The sequence below is a fragment of the Canis aureus genome, chromosome 34, assembly GCF_053574225.1.
Source record: "Canis aureus isolate CA01 chromosome 34, VMU_Caureus_v.1.0, whole genome shotgun sequence".
Lineage (NCBI taxonomy): Eukaryota > Metazoa > Chordata > Mammalia > Carnivora > Canidae > Canis > Canis aureus.
In genome coordinates this window covers 12,371,842-12,387,794 of record NC_135644.1, presented here as the reverse complement: position 1 = coordinate 12,387,794, position 15,953 = coordinate 12,371,842, and the positions used below count along the sequence as shown (strand labels likewise).

At 36.3% G+C, this 15,953-nt stretch overlaps 1 protein-coding gene across 3 annotated transcripts in view; it reads right to left on the bottom strand.

Annotated features, from left to right (window-relative positions):
• Positions 1-2,797: 2,797 nt before the first annotated feature.
• The window catches only part of GPR155 (G protein-coupled receptor 155), a 43,947-nt gene continuing 30,791 nt past the window's right edge, over positions 2,798-15,953 (bottom strand). For 2 of the 3 annotated variants that reach the window (XM_077883230.1, XM_077883231.1), the window contains exons 12-16: positions 12,648-12,784; positions 10,494-10,589; positions 8,471-8,535; positions 7,072-7,209; positions 2,798-4,734 (exon numbers count right to left, since the gene is read on the bottom strand). In XM_077883230.1, coding sequence (XP_077739356.1) covers positions 4,443-4,734; positions 7,072-7,209; positions 8,471-8,535; positions 10,494-10,589; positions 12,648-12,784 — 728 coding nt within the window. In that variant the 3' untranslated portion in view covers positions 2,798-4,442. Of the gene's footprint in view, positions 4,788-7,071; positions 7,210-8,470; positions 8,536-10,493; positions 10,590-12,647; positions 12,785-15,953 lie in introns of all 3 variants that reach the window. The other variant, XM_077883232.1, reaches the window with a different exon arrangement.

Genomic DNA, 15,953 nt, shown 5'->3' with positions numbered 1-15,953 from the left:
GCCTGCAGCCCGGGGCATGATCCTGGAGACCCTGGATCGAGTCCCATGTCGGGCTCTCTGCATGGAGCCTGCTTCTCCCTCTGCCTGTGTCTCTGCCTTTCTCTCTCTCTCTCTCTCTCTCTGTCTCTATGAATAAATAAATAAAATCTTAAGAAAAAAAAAAAGTTTGGGAGACTTTCACTTCATAAATCTGATATGGTATTTGCATTTTGGTAATTATGTGGGTAATTAATCCCTGGTGGCATATTTTAGAAAATTTAAGGTTTTCTTAAAATTCATGTGTTTCTTAAGTAAAAAATATAGTAGCCAAAATTAAGCTTTTTTTTGTTTTGTTTTGTTTTTGGTTAACCCTCAAATGATGTGGTTATTATTTACTATGATGTAATAAATCAATAATCTAATGAACTGAGCACTTTAGAGAAAGCTAGTTTGATCTTTGGTGAAAACATCAATTTATGTATTAATCTTCAACCAAAACAATTTTATTTTTTATTCTAATTCCAGTTAACAGTTTTACATTAGTTTCATGTGTACAATATAGTGATTCAACAATTCCAGATATTAGTGCTCATCAAGATAAGTATACTTTTAATCCTATTCACCTGTTTCACCCATCAATTCCCACCACCATCACTCTCCCACCATCTGTTTGTTCTCTATAGTTAACAGTTTGTCTTGTTTTTTTTTTTTTTTCTTGAATTTCACACATAAGTGAAATCATATGGTATTTGTCTTTCTCTGACTTATTTTGCTTAGCATTATACTCTCTAGATCCATCCCTATTGTTGTAAATGGCAAGATTTCATTCTTATGGCTGAATAATATTCCATTGTGTATATATATGTATATATATATCCACATCTTCTTTATATTCCATTGTGTATATATATGTATATATACATATATACAATATTCCATTGTGTATATATATGTATATATATATCCACATCTTCTTTATCCATTCATCTGTTGATGGACAATTGGTTAGCTATTGCAAATAATGCTGTAATAAACACAGGGATGCATATATATTTTTGAATTAGTGTTTTTGTATTCTTTGGTTAAATATCTAGTAGTGTGATTACTAGATCATATGGTAGTTCTATTTTTAATTTTTTTTCTATTTTTAATTTTTAATTTTTTGAGGACCCTCCATACTGTTTTCCACAGTGGCTGCACCAGTTTGCATTCCCACCAACAGTGTAAGAGGGTTCCTTTTTCTCCATATCCTTGCCAACACTTGTTTCTTTTTTTGATTTTAGCCACTCTGACAGGTGAGGTGACATCTCATTGTGGTTTTGATTTGCATTTTTCCTGATAGTGAGTGATGTTGAGCATCTTTTCACGTGCCTGTTGACCATCTGTATGTCTTCTTTGGAGAAACGTCTGTTTGCATCTTCTGCCCATTTTTTAATTGGACTGATTTGTGTGTGTGTGTGTGTGTGTTGAGTTGTAGAAGTTCTTTATATATTTTGGATACTAACTCTTTTTCAATTATGTGATTTGCAAATATCTTCTCACCATTCAGTAGGTTGTCTTTTAATTTTCATGGTCAACCAAAAATCTTGTCCCAGAAACAATTATGTAATCTAGAATTTTGGAAGTTTAGTTCCTACTTGTGTAATTTGCCAAAAATTGATTCAATGGAGTGAATGTTTTCTCTCTTTAATTACTTCAGGCTTTATCACACCAATCATAGAAATTTCTCATCTCACCTTTTCCTGAAGAATGGTGATAACACTTCTGATCCTGAACTGTGTTCCAACCATCAGACATCACTTGACTACCTGTGTCCAGTGGTCTAAGGCAATTTAATATTTTGCATCATATGAAAATTGAAGGGGCAAAAACTATAAGAGCTCTATTCTGCATAGCAAACATGTAAAATAATAGTTTTACATTTTTCTTGCTTTTACAAACTTACTGTCATTAATTGTTATTCTTAAAATGCCAAGCACACTTTACCTTATTTTTAAAATATTGAAGTTTAAATAAAAGCTAGTCATGAAATTTATCAGAACAAAGAAAAGAACTTACCATACTGAATATTAGCCTAAAAGGGGTAGTTTTTTCTTTTTAGGTAATCTCTACAACTAACCTGGGGCTTGAACTGACTACCCCGTGATCAAGAGACAAATGCCCTACCGCCTGAGCCAGCCAGGCTAAAAGGGGTAGATTTTAACCAGAATTCTATCAGGTAATTTTCCCAGCTGTGACCCTGCATATTAAAAATTATGAAATGTGAAAAGGACTCTTGTCACATTTTTTATTAATAAAAAGTGCTTACTGAGTGAATAGTTGAGCAAGATCCTGTGCATATAGATCCCTATGCATAGATCATGAAGAATGGAACAATCTCAGGAGACCCATTTAAGAAAACCTTGAGGGGCACCTGGGTGGCTTGGGTCATGATCTCAGGGTCCTGGGATCCACCCCTGCATTAGGCTCTCCACTCAGTGGAGAGTCTGTGTGTCTTTCTTCCCACTCCCTCCACTTGTGCTCTTTCTTTCTCTCAAAAAATAAATAAAATCTTAAAGAGAGGACAAGCAGGAGGAGGGACAGAGGGAGAAGCAAGCAGACTCCCCGTGGAGCAGGGAGACCGATACAGGACTCAATCCCAAGACCCTGGCATCATGACCTGAGCCAAAGGTAGATGCTTTACCCACTGAGCCACCCAGGTGCCCTAAATAAAATATTAAACAAAACAAAACAAAACATGTAAACTTAGAAAACATAGAAAAGACCTCTATGATGGCTTCTGCATTTTTCAGTTTACTCAAAGAAAAGATGTTGCCAATGCAAGTTAAAATAGGCATTTTATTGAGAAACTTGCTTTGTCAGAGTAAAAGTTACAAATATTTTCATTTAATAAAATTAGCATATCCGTAATCCTAAAAACATCCCTTAAAAGCCTTTGTTTATCTGAAACCTCAGATCATTCAGATCCAGGGTTTTCTCTTAGTGTTTTCTGTGGAAAAAGATGCTGCTTATTCCCTTCATGCAAATAACTGAACATGTGTAGTATGACTTGTTCACAAAACAAATTCTCCAGTTTGAGTTGCCTGCATGCATGTGAATTAATATCTGCATTTCTGTGACTATAAAAGTCTCCTGCTATAACAATGAAGCGTTTTGCTTACTCCTGAGCAATCTGAAAGTTATAATGTGGTCATGTAAAAAAAAAAAAGGTCTTGCAGCAAGACAGTTCTGCTGAAAAACATCCCCATTCCCTCATCATAACATGAAGTTGGTACAGGTTAATACTACACAATAAAGTGTAATTTGCTTGTTAAATACACTAGGCTTCCATGCAGGTTTTTAAAAAAATTATCTATTTGTTTCATTAAAAGGGCAATGATTTAACTTTATAAATCATTTTCTAAATGGCTTTTCCATGACACATTAAAAGTATGAGAAAAATAAATACTTGAAACATGTTTTAAATAAGTTAAACCAGCACTGACACCTAATAAAATTAAGTAGAGGTTCAAAGGTCATGTGAATAGATCTCTTTTTAATTTACTGAAGATAAAGCTTACATGAGGGCAACACTGAATAATTTTCAAGTTTATAGATTTTTATACATGGATACTTAAAAAGACTAAATTCTAGGTGTAAAAGTTGGATGTTAGGTTTAGAATTTTTTAATCGACTTGAACTATATAGTTTTTTTCTTTTTAACTGCAGGAAATTAATAGGGCTATGCTTCTGCACTGTGATGCTTTGTGCAAATACCAGAATTGATATATGACAATAATATTCTTGCTAAAATTTAAACAAAACTGCTGAAATTATTTTTAGTACAAAAGTTAAAATTATACTTCTGTTGAGGGATTTTGGAGATAATATTTATGGTGGTTCTTATTTGCCTCCTGTGGCACAGATTAGTACTTTGGCTAGAAAAGCAAGAAAAGATAAACTTTAAAAAAATATTGCCTCTAGTTTTTAATTACTATTTGTTAAAAAAACAGGAAAATAGAGTAAGAAGGTCTTTTATCAGAATCATTAAAATTCTTTTTTCAGGAGGTGCTATCAATAAGTGCAAAGTTGTCATAATTTAAGGTCCATTTCCTGCTAGCAGTATACTTGCCAAATTTGGCAGTTTAAAGCAATATGTTGGATGTTGACTTTGAAATTATAGCAAACAGGTGCAGGGAGCAATGTCTTAAAATGTTGGCATAATTAGTTTATAGTAATTATTACATTTATTAGGACTTTACATTTTGACTTGGTTTTCTCTTTTTTCCTAAGTCAGTTTTCCTGTGTGTTTTTCCATACACATGAAATCACAAAATGTTAGCATGGGGTAGGAACACATCTCATCAAATTTTACAGAAGAGGCAACTGATGCTCAGAGATGTTGTGATTTGCCCAAGGTCACTCAACTAATAAGAAACAGACCTGGGGCTAGAAATATGGCCCAGGGTTGTCTCCTTCATCATTTAGGTCTTAGGGGATGGAGATGAATGCTCAATCTCTTTATATCTTTCCTGTGGGGGAGTGTTGGCATTAATAGCAGGAGGACTCTGCTCAGGACTCTTTTGAAGAAATCTATAAAACAAGTATTCATCCCGAAATTCATACTCATTGGTAATATGTTGGATGACTCCCCCTTGTACCAGTCTATCTCCATATATCACAGCTTCACCACGGTCAGAGGCAAGGCCGACTTCAATGAGCCAGTTCACCAGGTCACAGCCACAGAAAGTCCCAGTAGATGTCTTTGCACCACACCTGTATGTCAAAGGAATGATTCACCCATATGTTCTGTAAACCTGGTATGAGCACTGCATGATAGAGGACAAGCAAGGAAAAACAGGAGACAGGGAAACACAGCATGACAGTTAAAAGTGTGGCAGGAATGAAACTTTTCTGATATAAAGGGTCTGTTAAACTCACCTGACCCTAGAAAGATCCACCAGAAAAAAATAAAATATGCCAATAATGCTTGTGAAAACAGAAACATGTAAAAAAAAAATGATGTAAGTGCATCTACAAAGAAGCATTCTTTTTATAGTAGCTGGCCTTTTATGCTCAGATCCATTCTGTAGACAGCTGGATATTATTTATTTTATATTATATTCATAGGTATAATAAGTAATTTAATTGTCTTAGGAACATTAAATAATATTTTTTACAAGCTCTTAGGAAGTAATTATTTTTACTAAACTACTCAAATTGAACATCATTATTTTCTGTTTCTCACAGTGCCCACAAATAGTCTTTCTTCTTGCCTTCAGCAGCAAAACAATCCTACTGATGTATTTGTCAAGAATTTGCTGCATTAGGAAGTAAGGAAAGAATAAGTGTGATCTGTCTTGCTACAAATCTAAGGTCTTTAAAATGTACTTTGATGATGAATCTATTTCTTGATAATTTAAAATTTAAAATCTGTCTTCCTAATGCTTCCTAATTCCTAATGTCTTCCTCACATATCAACAAATAAACAAAGGGAAGAGAAATGTAAAAGAACCAATTACATGAAGTCTGTACATTTTTATACAAATATGTAAGAGACAACATGAATCTGTCCACAAGCATTAGTCAAGCTGTAACACCTGAAGTGCTTGACAACAGGAAAACAGCGGATGAAAATCAAGATGAAATGAGAAATAGGCGACAAAAATTTTAGAACATTTAACCACCAATGAATACAGCGTTTCATATAAAAATTAGAAAAGAGGTTAATATACATGAAAAATCTTCTCAAGTACATAAATCAATATATTTTAACATCAGTGTTTTGCTTAGTAATAAGATGTCTTAATTTATGTTTTGCAACTACAAACTCTATCACTTTGAACAGAAAGCCTGAATGAACATTACAACCTATGTCTGATCCTTCTTCCTGCTTGTTGATTTTTAATTTATGGCCCAACACCTTATATCCCAGACACCAATTGAATAATATTGCTTCCTGCTGACTGACCAGGCAGCTGCAATCACAGCCCATGGGACTGTGCCGAGTGGCAGAGAATGTGCCGCCATATAGGATGCAGAGCACCACTGCCAGCCAGCGCCCGTTCAGCCATCCAGGACTGAGGCCCACTGGCAGCCCTGCAGAGCGCAAGAGCCATGCTTCTGACAGCAGGTGATCACAGGGGGCCTTTCTTAATTTCAAAAAACAATTGTAAATTGTTGAAACTATCCATAGATGGAACTTTGGCTCTTTAAGGGTAAGAAGCTTTCCTTCATAGTTTACCAGAACCTGAGCTGGGCCTATTATGTAGGTTTTGCCATCTGATTCAAGGACAGGTTATCTAATTTTAAAGAAGAGGAAAACTAAGGTTTAGAGAATTGAACTGCCCCAATGTCATGTAGCTAATATGTGGCAAACTCAGGGGCTGGCTCCTAGTTTCGGTGCCCAACCAGTGAGTCCCCTTTCCACTAGCTGTTCCAGGCTACCTTTTGGTTATAATAAAATATACTGGCATAAAATGTGTAAATATATCATCCTAAATGGTAATCTTCATAAATTTTCAAATCTGCAGTTATAGACATAAAAGTATTTGGTTTTTTTTAATGTTTTTTTCCCTCTTTTATGACAACCAAACATCATGGCACTGATTCATTCATTTCCTGCTGCATGTTCTGTATCTTGAGAATTAGAAGAATAAATATGATGTCATAGACTGAAGATTAGGACTTGAAAGGGAAAATAAGCAGCAGAAGTAATTAAAAGACAGAAATTTCATTTCATTTTCTTGACAATGTAATTAATAATATGAAATAATGTACCGCTAGGAGACAGGAGAATAGAAAGCCACCCTAAATCCAGTGTCTCTCATAGTTTTGTGATGGCCAACATAAAGTGAATGTTAATATTTTACTACATTTTGGTTCATTCTAAATTAGTTTTCACATTTTATATGGACATTGGAAGTTATATAACATTTAGAAAGTGTAAAAATCTTATATATGTTATTTCTTAAACTATAAAGCTATTTTAACTTTTACATGTAAAAGTGCTACTGAAAATAACAACCATGCAGTTAGTTACAACCACATTACTCAGCCTGTTACAAACCAAAATTAATATCTAAAATATAATTATCTGGAAATTGTACTTACCTTCTTTCCTTGACAATGTTTCGGATACAGAGGTCACGGTGATAATGGATAAACTGTTGACAGGTCATTTTTATTTCCTCAGGAACAGGAGAACCCCTGTTTTCTGCTGTCTCTTTATTATTCCATAGGAATTCAAGTCTAAAAATCAAAATTTATGGATACCACTTTTAAGGAAAGGAAAACACGGAGAGAAAACCCCTTCTTGCCTATTACCCCCATCAACATGTGTCTTCCAAAGCTACCATCTACAACATCCAGATATTTTTAATCTCGAAAGCAAAGACATAACCTGCCCTTGGTTTCCTGGTCCAAGCAGGTAGGGTGGGGGTAAGGTGAGGTGGGGTGGGAGATTTGAACATTTTATAAACCTTCCTGACATATTTGATCCATTTCAGTTTCTGCCAACAAATGAAGTTCTTTTCTTGTTCTACATTCTACTGTTTTAAGTTGCAAAAATAACTCACAGAGATCAAGTATTTTATTTAATCATTTTCCAATTTCAGTACCACAGAGACCAATACTGGGATCTGGAATACAGCAGAATTCTGTTTCTTCCAGCTCAGACAATAGATGTGTTGACTATTTTATCTGATCAACATTATGAAGCTGATAACTAAGTTTAGTGACTTTCCTATTACACTTTTCCTCCTTAATGAAGTGATTATGACCCAGCAAGTATATCTTTATAATGTGATGATGTTGATGACAAAAAAGAAGAAGGAGGAGAAAGAAGAGTGACCAAATACTGGGCACTTTTTATATACCTGGTTCGATAAGTTCATTAGCATTTCTCATTTCTACTAATTTTGACTTTGAAAACAAATGAGGATATACAAATATTTGTGCCCCCCTTCCTGCCACTCCCAATTTGGAGAATTCTCACTTCATTTTTATATTCACACTATCATTATTATTATAAAGAAATTCCCAATCTGAATCCAAAGAAACTCTTTACCAAGCATATAAAAAACAAAAATTTAGAAAGGAGAGAACTTGAGTTTTCTATAAATTGTCAGTTTGATAGAGAAATCCTACTGTCAAGGGAGAACCTATATTGTCAAATATAGGCCTTTGGGGGCACACCATCTACTATTTCCATTTCTAAATACACTTTCAGGGTCAGTTAATGGGATAGATAGAAGTCTGCATCCATCAATTTTTGTTAAAATGCAAATGACAATGTTGAATTTTTAAGAGTTCTTCCAATATTTTCTCTGCAATTATTTACAACAAATATGTGAATCAACATATAACCTTTCTGTAGTGTTTAGTTTAAGCTTTCTGTGGTCTCCTAGCACTTACTAAAGGTTTAAAAATATCAGTATCTTACTAGAATGGCTAGAATGGCCTTGACATTATTGCCTTGACAGATATAGATTTATTTCAAAACTAAATTTACCTTCTTTTGAAAGGCAGAATGATTAAATGTTTGTCCAATCCAAAGATGCCAAAGGAAATAAATCCCTATGGAAGAAGAAAAGTTGCAGTTATGAATTCAACACTAGAATGTTAAGACTGCGAGATTATGGAAGCCACCATATTTAGTAAACCCATAGTGATTAGAACAATATTTTAAATGGAACACACAAAGCAGACCTTCTAAAAGTTTAGTGCCTGGAGGCAATATGATATTTGGCTGCCTTTTTCCAGTCACCTATTCTACTAATTATGTTGGATAACTGGTTTAAACCAGTATTGAGCGACCACATCTGCATGTTAGCTTATTGAAGAAAAATGAAAATATTTATGACCTTTGTCTTTTTTTCCCTTTTAAAAAAGATGTTACCTTCTATTGTACTTAAGTATTTATTATTTTTCTGTTAACACTTCAGAAATTATAGAATTATATAGTATCTGATTATAATGAAGTAACTGAACAAACTTTATGTGAGATGAAATTGGATAGGTGCTTAGGGAAAGGGTTTGAAGGATTTAGGGGTGATGAAGCAAACTGGCATCAGAAGTCACCCAGAGATTGGGACAACTGGGACAGCTTGGGGGGGCAGGAGGTTGGGAACTGCCATTTGTCAGGCTCAATGGGAAAAGGATCTAAATGCAGGTTGGTGGGAAGTGGGATGGGCAACGTAATATATTGCATGAAGGATCTACCTTTCTTCACCCAAACTAGAAACAACCAAAAAGGAATGATCTTACTATAATACCTATATGGGATGTGGTTGTGGGGGAGGATTTTATTTCTCTCTCTCTCTCTCTCTCTCTCTCTCTCTCTCTCTCTCTCTCGAAATATTTAGGGCATTAGTCATGGGGCATCATTTCAAATGCAACATTCCTGGCATGAGCTTCTTTGTTAAGCTTTCTCAGTCCCAGTCTTGAGGTGACTCAGCCTGGAGTGTCTTTCCTGAATACAAAATGCTGAGTCAGACTATGAGTTTTCAACCTAGTATTTTATACAGAATCACAAACTGAGGTGGGCATCAAGTAGCTTTGGGATACTCAAGTCTACCTGTAATAATAGGTCACTTCTCTATCTGGACATAGTCATTTTGCTCCCACAATAATGGTAAAACAAACTGGAAATAGTTCAAGAAATTAATGTTAGGGTACAATGTGTAGGAGTGTTTACTGTTAAATATTAACTGACTCAATTATTAAAACCAGTGATTTCAAACACAGTATTTTTTTCAACCTGATACTTAATCTGGGGACTAATATTCCCTAATTAAAAAGTAAAGATTGCAAACAAAATCATAATTTGAACTTTACACAGAAAAATATCTTCCCAATACATAAAACATCACTTATCCTTAAATATCCGTTTTAATAGTGACATTAAAACAACAGCACCTATTCTATTAGATTTTCATGGAATTTTAGTTTCTAATTTTTAAACATGAGAATGATAACGTCTACTTTGTAAGTATTCTTGCAATGTTTAAGTAAGATGACTAATGTAAAATGCTTAATAATGGCTGGCATATAATAGGAGGCCCTCAAGGTATGGTAACTTCAATCCTTGGCCAAAATTTATTTATCTACCACATGATTTTCTAAAAATGATTTAAGTACCTGTTGTCCAAGAAACACTGAAATGAAATGATGTTCAATTTAAGTGACTAAACTAAAGGCTCAGAGAAGGTAGGTCTTTTTCCCAAAGTGACTTCTTAAGACTATCACAAAGTTTAAAAAGAAGCGGGAACATCTTGTCCCTGCTTAAATAATCACTCTTTATTTTAAAACCAAAGCAAAAAATGACTTGGTATTTCTGACTGAAACACTCCGTGTGCATTCTGATGACTTGAGCCAACAGGGAGACCAACAGCTGTCAGCTGTCACGCTAGCAGCTGGCAAACCAACTAAACCCTTTTGATTCAAAAGAAAACAACAAGATCCGCACAGCTACCCCCCCAAACAGCCCATCCAGGAAAATAAAAAAGCTCTCAAAATTCCCAGGAAATAAATACCTGGCCAAAGTTAAACACAGCACAGAAAAACTGTAACTCGACATAGAGTCTTCCAGGTTCTTGGTTGAATAGCCACCATAAACAACTGGAAAGATTCTGGGAAGGAAGGTGAAAATAGTGTTTTAAAATGAAGCTAGCTAAATCATTTCTCTCTACCCAGAACACAGTACAATAACTTATCTGCTTAATAATTAGGCAGAAAAAGACTAAAAGGAAAAACACCGAGAGAATATGGAGGCTTTGTCTTTTGAACAAGAGGTTTCAACCTCTCCTTTTGACAGATGTCATTCAAACAGCAATTAATTTGATCAGACTTGAAGCAAGAAGACATGCGCCATAATACAGAAGCTTACATAATACATCAGGACTGCCGACTAGCCTAAGACAGGACTGATTTTAAAATTAGTTCTACACAATGAAAACAATCACATCACTAAGCAGCAGTTCTTGGCAGCATTTCTTACTTTTTGATTTTTGTTCTTAAATAGCAGTTAAAATGGTGCTGGTTGATAGTATTCTATGTAACGAGCATCCCCATGTAAAAAAGTTCCTTTATAGGTTATTTGGCCTATCTCCCATCTCTAGGCAAGTTACACCTGAACCATCTCAAAGAATTATATAATAATAACTGATAATTCACAAAAGAGGACATAAAACTAATTTTTAAAAAACCCCGTAATCAGGGAAATGCATTGGAAAAATAAAGTGCTATATTTCACTTATAAAATTATCAAATTTTGGGCAGCCCTGGTGGCACAGCGGTTTAGCTCTGCCTGCAGTCCGGGGTGTGATCCTGGAGACTTGGGATCGAGTCCCATATCGGGCTCCCTGCATGGAGCCTGCTTCTCCCTCTGCCTGTGTCTCTGCCTCTCTTTCTCTCTCTCTCTGTGTCTCTCATGAATAAATAAATAAATCTTTTCAAAAAAATAAATTAAATAAAATCATCAAATTTTAAAATTTATAATGTTCAGTGCTGGTGAGAGTACTTTTACAAACCTATACTACTCCTTCAGAAAACAATTTAGTAGAATGCATCCAAAGGCACAGAAATATTTATACTCTTTGATCCAGATTTCCCAACTTTGAGAATCTATCATATGGAAATATTGCATGGAGATGTTTATTTAAGCATTTTGAAAAACTAGGAATAATCATCCATTAGAAAGTGGTTGAGTAAATTATAATGTATCTCCTCTATAGTTTATTGAGGAGCCATTTAAAGTAACAGTTATGAACGACTATGTAGCAAGCAACACGAAAATGGATGACATAAGTGACAAAACAGGGTATCAATCTGTATGACAATTAGAACCATGAAAAATGTATTTAAAATAGAAGGCAGCAATTTTATAACTATCTATTGTATGAAGTGGTTGTGTTATTTTCAAAATGAAAAATTCTTTTTAAAAGTGTATTTATCTGGGATCCCTGGGTGGCGCAGCGGTTTGGCGCCTGCCTTTGGCCCAGGGCGCGATCCTGGAGATCCGGGATCGAATCCCACGTCGGGCTCCCGGTGCATGGAGCCTGCTTCTCCCTCTGCCTGTGTCTCTGCCTCTCTCTCTCTCACTGTGTGCCTATCATAAATAAATAAAAATTAAAAAAAAAAGTGTATTTATCTGAGGAATATCTTCTGTGAGACCACGTGGGCATTTATCTACCAAGGTCAGTCACAGAAGGAATATGTTTGAATAAGCGGCTCTGCGCATGGTGTCTTAACAAATTCTAGGTTCAGAAAATAGAGCAAGTAAGTGACTCTAAGCAAAATAGGCTATTGGGGCAGCTAGGCAACAGAGTGCTGTGAATTCTTCATTCCCTCTTCTCTTTTTAAATATTTAACTTATTTATTCATGAGACACACAGAGAGGAAGGCAGAGACATAGGTAGAGGGAGAAGCAGGATGTGGGACTCCATCCAGAACCCTGAGGTCACGACCCGAACCAAAGGCAGAAACTCAATCACTGAGCCACCCAGGTGTCCCTCTTCATTCCCTTTTCTCCTCAGAACAGCTCAAGATCAGGATTCAGGTTGGCCTAGTTGCCACCCCCCACCCCCACCCCGGAAGCAGCAACCAAGTTTCTCCCAGATGCTTGAATCAAATCTTTGCCAAACATTTAAGGAAATGGCCCTAAAACAAAAATCAGAAGAAACATTTACAGCAAACAGGCCAATAATGAGAAGTAAACACAGCAACACATGTCGAGTCAGTTGCTGGTCTCCACTCTGTAGATACTGTTCCTCTTCCTGGACTAACATGCAGCTCTGGGAGTTACAGCGACTCACACAATGATCATCTATAAGACAGTAAGTACAACAATTTGTAATCAGAGCTTTTTATTTGAATGCATTTTAAATTTATAATGACTTTCTAAGCAAAACGAGCACATATGCACATTCAGCTCAGCATCAGTATATTATTTTAGATGAAATCTGAGGAAGGCTCCTTCCTGTGGTCTCACAAGAGTTCTACTTGTCAAGTGTTTTCATCTGAAAAAATACAAGTAGGATGCAATAGTTCCCTTCTACACTATTCAATATATATATATATATTTTTTAAGACCGTGTTTACTATATATGCTTATAGAATTTTTCCACACCAAGATATACACAAATACTTTTTATTAAAGTAGGATCATATTACAGAGACAATTTGGCAGTCTTTTTTTTTTTTTTTTTTTTTTAACTTACCAACACCGGGTACTTCCCTCATGCCATTAGCTGTTATTATAGCCATTAACTATATATTACAAATATATATATCTTAATTTCTTTTCTATTTTTATTATTATTTTTTAAGATTTTATTTATTTATTCACAAGAGATACAGGGAGAGAGAGAGGCAGAGACACAGGCAGAGGGAGAAGCAGGCTCCATGCAGGGAGCCCGACATGGGACTCGATCCCGGGTCTCCAGGATCAGGCCCTGGGCTGAAGGCGGTGCTAAACCACTGAGCCACCCGGGCTGCCCTTAATTTCTTTTTTAAAAACTAAATTAATATCTCATGTTTCATCTATAACAAATCTACATACTGGTCACAGATACCCCAGTTTGGCCAACTGTAACACAAATTTACTACTCCCCGCTGCCTTTCATTAAAGAGTTTAAAATCTGCCTTAGAAAAGGCCTTCAAGGGCAGCCTGGGTGGCTCAGTGGTTTAGCGCCACCTTTGGTCCAGGGCCCGATCCTGGAGTCCTGGGATTGAGTCCCATGTCGGGCTCCCTGCATGGAGCCTGCTTCTCCCTCTGCCTGTGTCTCTGCCTGTCTCTCTCTGTGTCTCATGAATAAATAAATAAAATCTTAAAAAAAAAAAAAAAAAAAAGACCTTCAAGAAATCAAATAAAAGCTATTATACACCATTCTGTTCACATGCAGAACCAAGTCCAAATCACAGGTATGAATGAGCCTTCTCTGGCCTGGAGTAGATGGGAGGGGCCTCTCCCGAGAAACCTTCATTCTCCCGCCTCAGCTCCACAACATATATAGCCTCAAAAGCAGGGGGCAAACATTTTTTACCAAATGGATGTCTAGTTTAACGTACAGTCTGACTTTAAAAAGTAAAAGATGAAAATTACAATTTTATAGGTCTCAGCCCTTAAGGTAACAATAAAAGTTTGTATTTCTGAGAGTTGCTTTCCAGAAAAGGACATATGCTGTCATTAACCATGGTGTAACATGACGGCTAACGGCATGGGGGGTGTGCAGTGCTGCTAAGTGAAAAGAAAGCAGGCTGCCAAACTGTCTCTGTAGTGTGATCCTACCTCAATAAAAATTATTTGTATATATTTTGGTGTAGAAAAGTTCAATGAGTACATGTATAATAAATCCAGCCTTAAAAAACTGTGTACAGATATTACAAAAATGGATAAAAATACATCTTATTATCTTTCATTTGCCTTTTTCACACATTGCATATTGATGTTGCCTTTGTGCTGTGCCAGTGTTTTGAGGATGAGGAATTAATTATATTGCTAAATTCTAAAAATTCTTATTCATGGTTTGATTCCCTTCAGCCTGTCTTTATTTTAGGCTTAGGAATGACACTAAGTTATGTGAGTAAATGAAGTCCATATACAATGGCTTTCTTTGTATATGGATTTCATCTTCATAATTTTTGCAAAATAGGATCAGAAAATCTAAGAAGCTCCTATAGAAGAATTTTCAGAAATCAGCATTGCTCATTAAGAAAATGACAGATAAGAAAAGCATAACATAATTTTCAGAGAAAAAAATATTAAATTACACATTGAATTTGTCGACAGACTTTCCTGTTAGGTGCACTGTGTAGGGAGAAAACATAAGGAGGAAATCCTTGGGAATTTTGATGTAAAGAAACATTAGTTCAGGACAGTGGCATACAAAAAGTGAAAGGCAGTTTAACTGAATGCCAAATGGGGTTTCCCAGCAGAAAGTCAGTGAAGGCCCAACATCTGATATATTTTCACTTCTTTCTACAGAAATGTGAATTCCACTATTCAAGATTCATTCTTAGCAGATAGCAGCCAAATATAAACCCTGTTTGACTGATAACACCACTACTACTGCAACTGCATGTTTAATGAGCATTTACTACGTATTCCCCACACTGTGCTAAGTGATTTGCATACTTCGTTTTCATAATCCTCACATTTCGTATATAAAAATGAAATGCCTTGGCAACAATACAGTTGACATATGCTTTATCATGAAGATGACTTTCAGGGGTTTCCCTTTCTAACCTGATTACAAATGAGCATAATCAACTAAAGTACATTGCAATTTCATATAAGTGTGTTCAGTTGTTTTAAATAATTTGAGTTCTACTGTGTGTGCATGAGGATGGTCTGAGATGGCGACGCAGGAAGACCCTGAACTCATCTCCCTCAGACACACCAAACCCACCACTATATATGGAATCACTCCCACCTAAAAAGAACTGAAAACTGGCTGAACAGCTTCCTCCACAACAACGGGAAAAATGGCCACATGGAGCCAGGTAGGAAAGGCAGAAATGCCGTCCCACCACAAAGCTCACTCTGGGCGCAGTGACACACGATAGGGAAGGATCTGACAGGCCTAGAACTCTCTGGGGAGTGAGGGGCTTGTGCTCCACATCAGGCACCCAAGCCTTGGGACCTGCACCAGACAGATGAGGCCCCAAAAAAGTCTGGCTTTGGAAACATGGGGCTTACGTCCAGGGGACCCCAGGGCTATGGGGATCTGAGATACTCCTTTTGAGGGCTCATGTGTGGACTCACCCGTCTGGGGAAGCAGCAAAAACGCAGGCAGCAGTTTGAGAGGTGACTGGATTATATGTGAAGGAGATTCAAGTGCTAATCTTAAAGATTCACTGGACTTTTCCTTGCAGGGGGAGCTGCTGGAGAGTGCCAATTGTTGCACTCTCCCTCTCCCTTGCTGGGGCAGGCAGGTGTATGCAAATGTAACAGGGCTAAAACCAAGGCATGTCCATCCCAGAAAGCTCTTCTC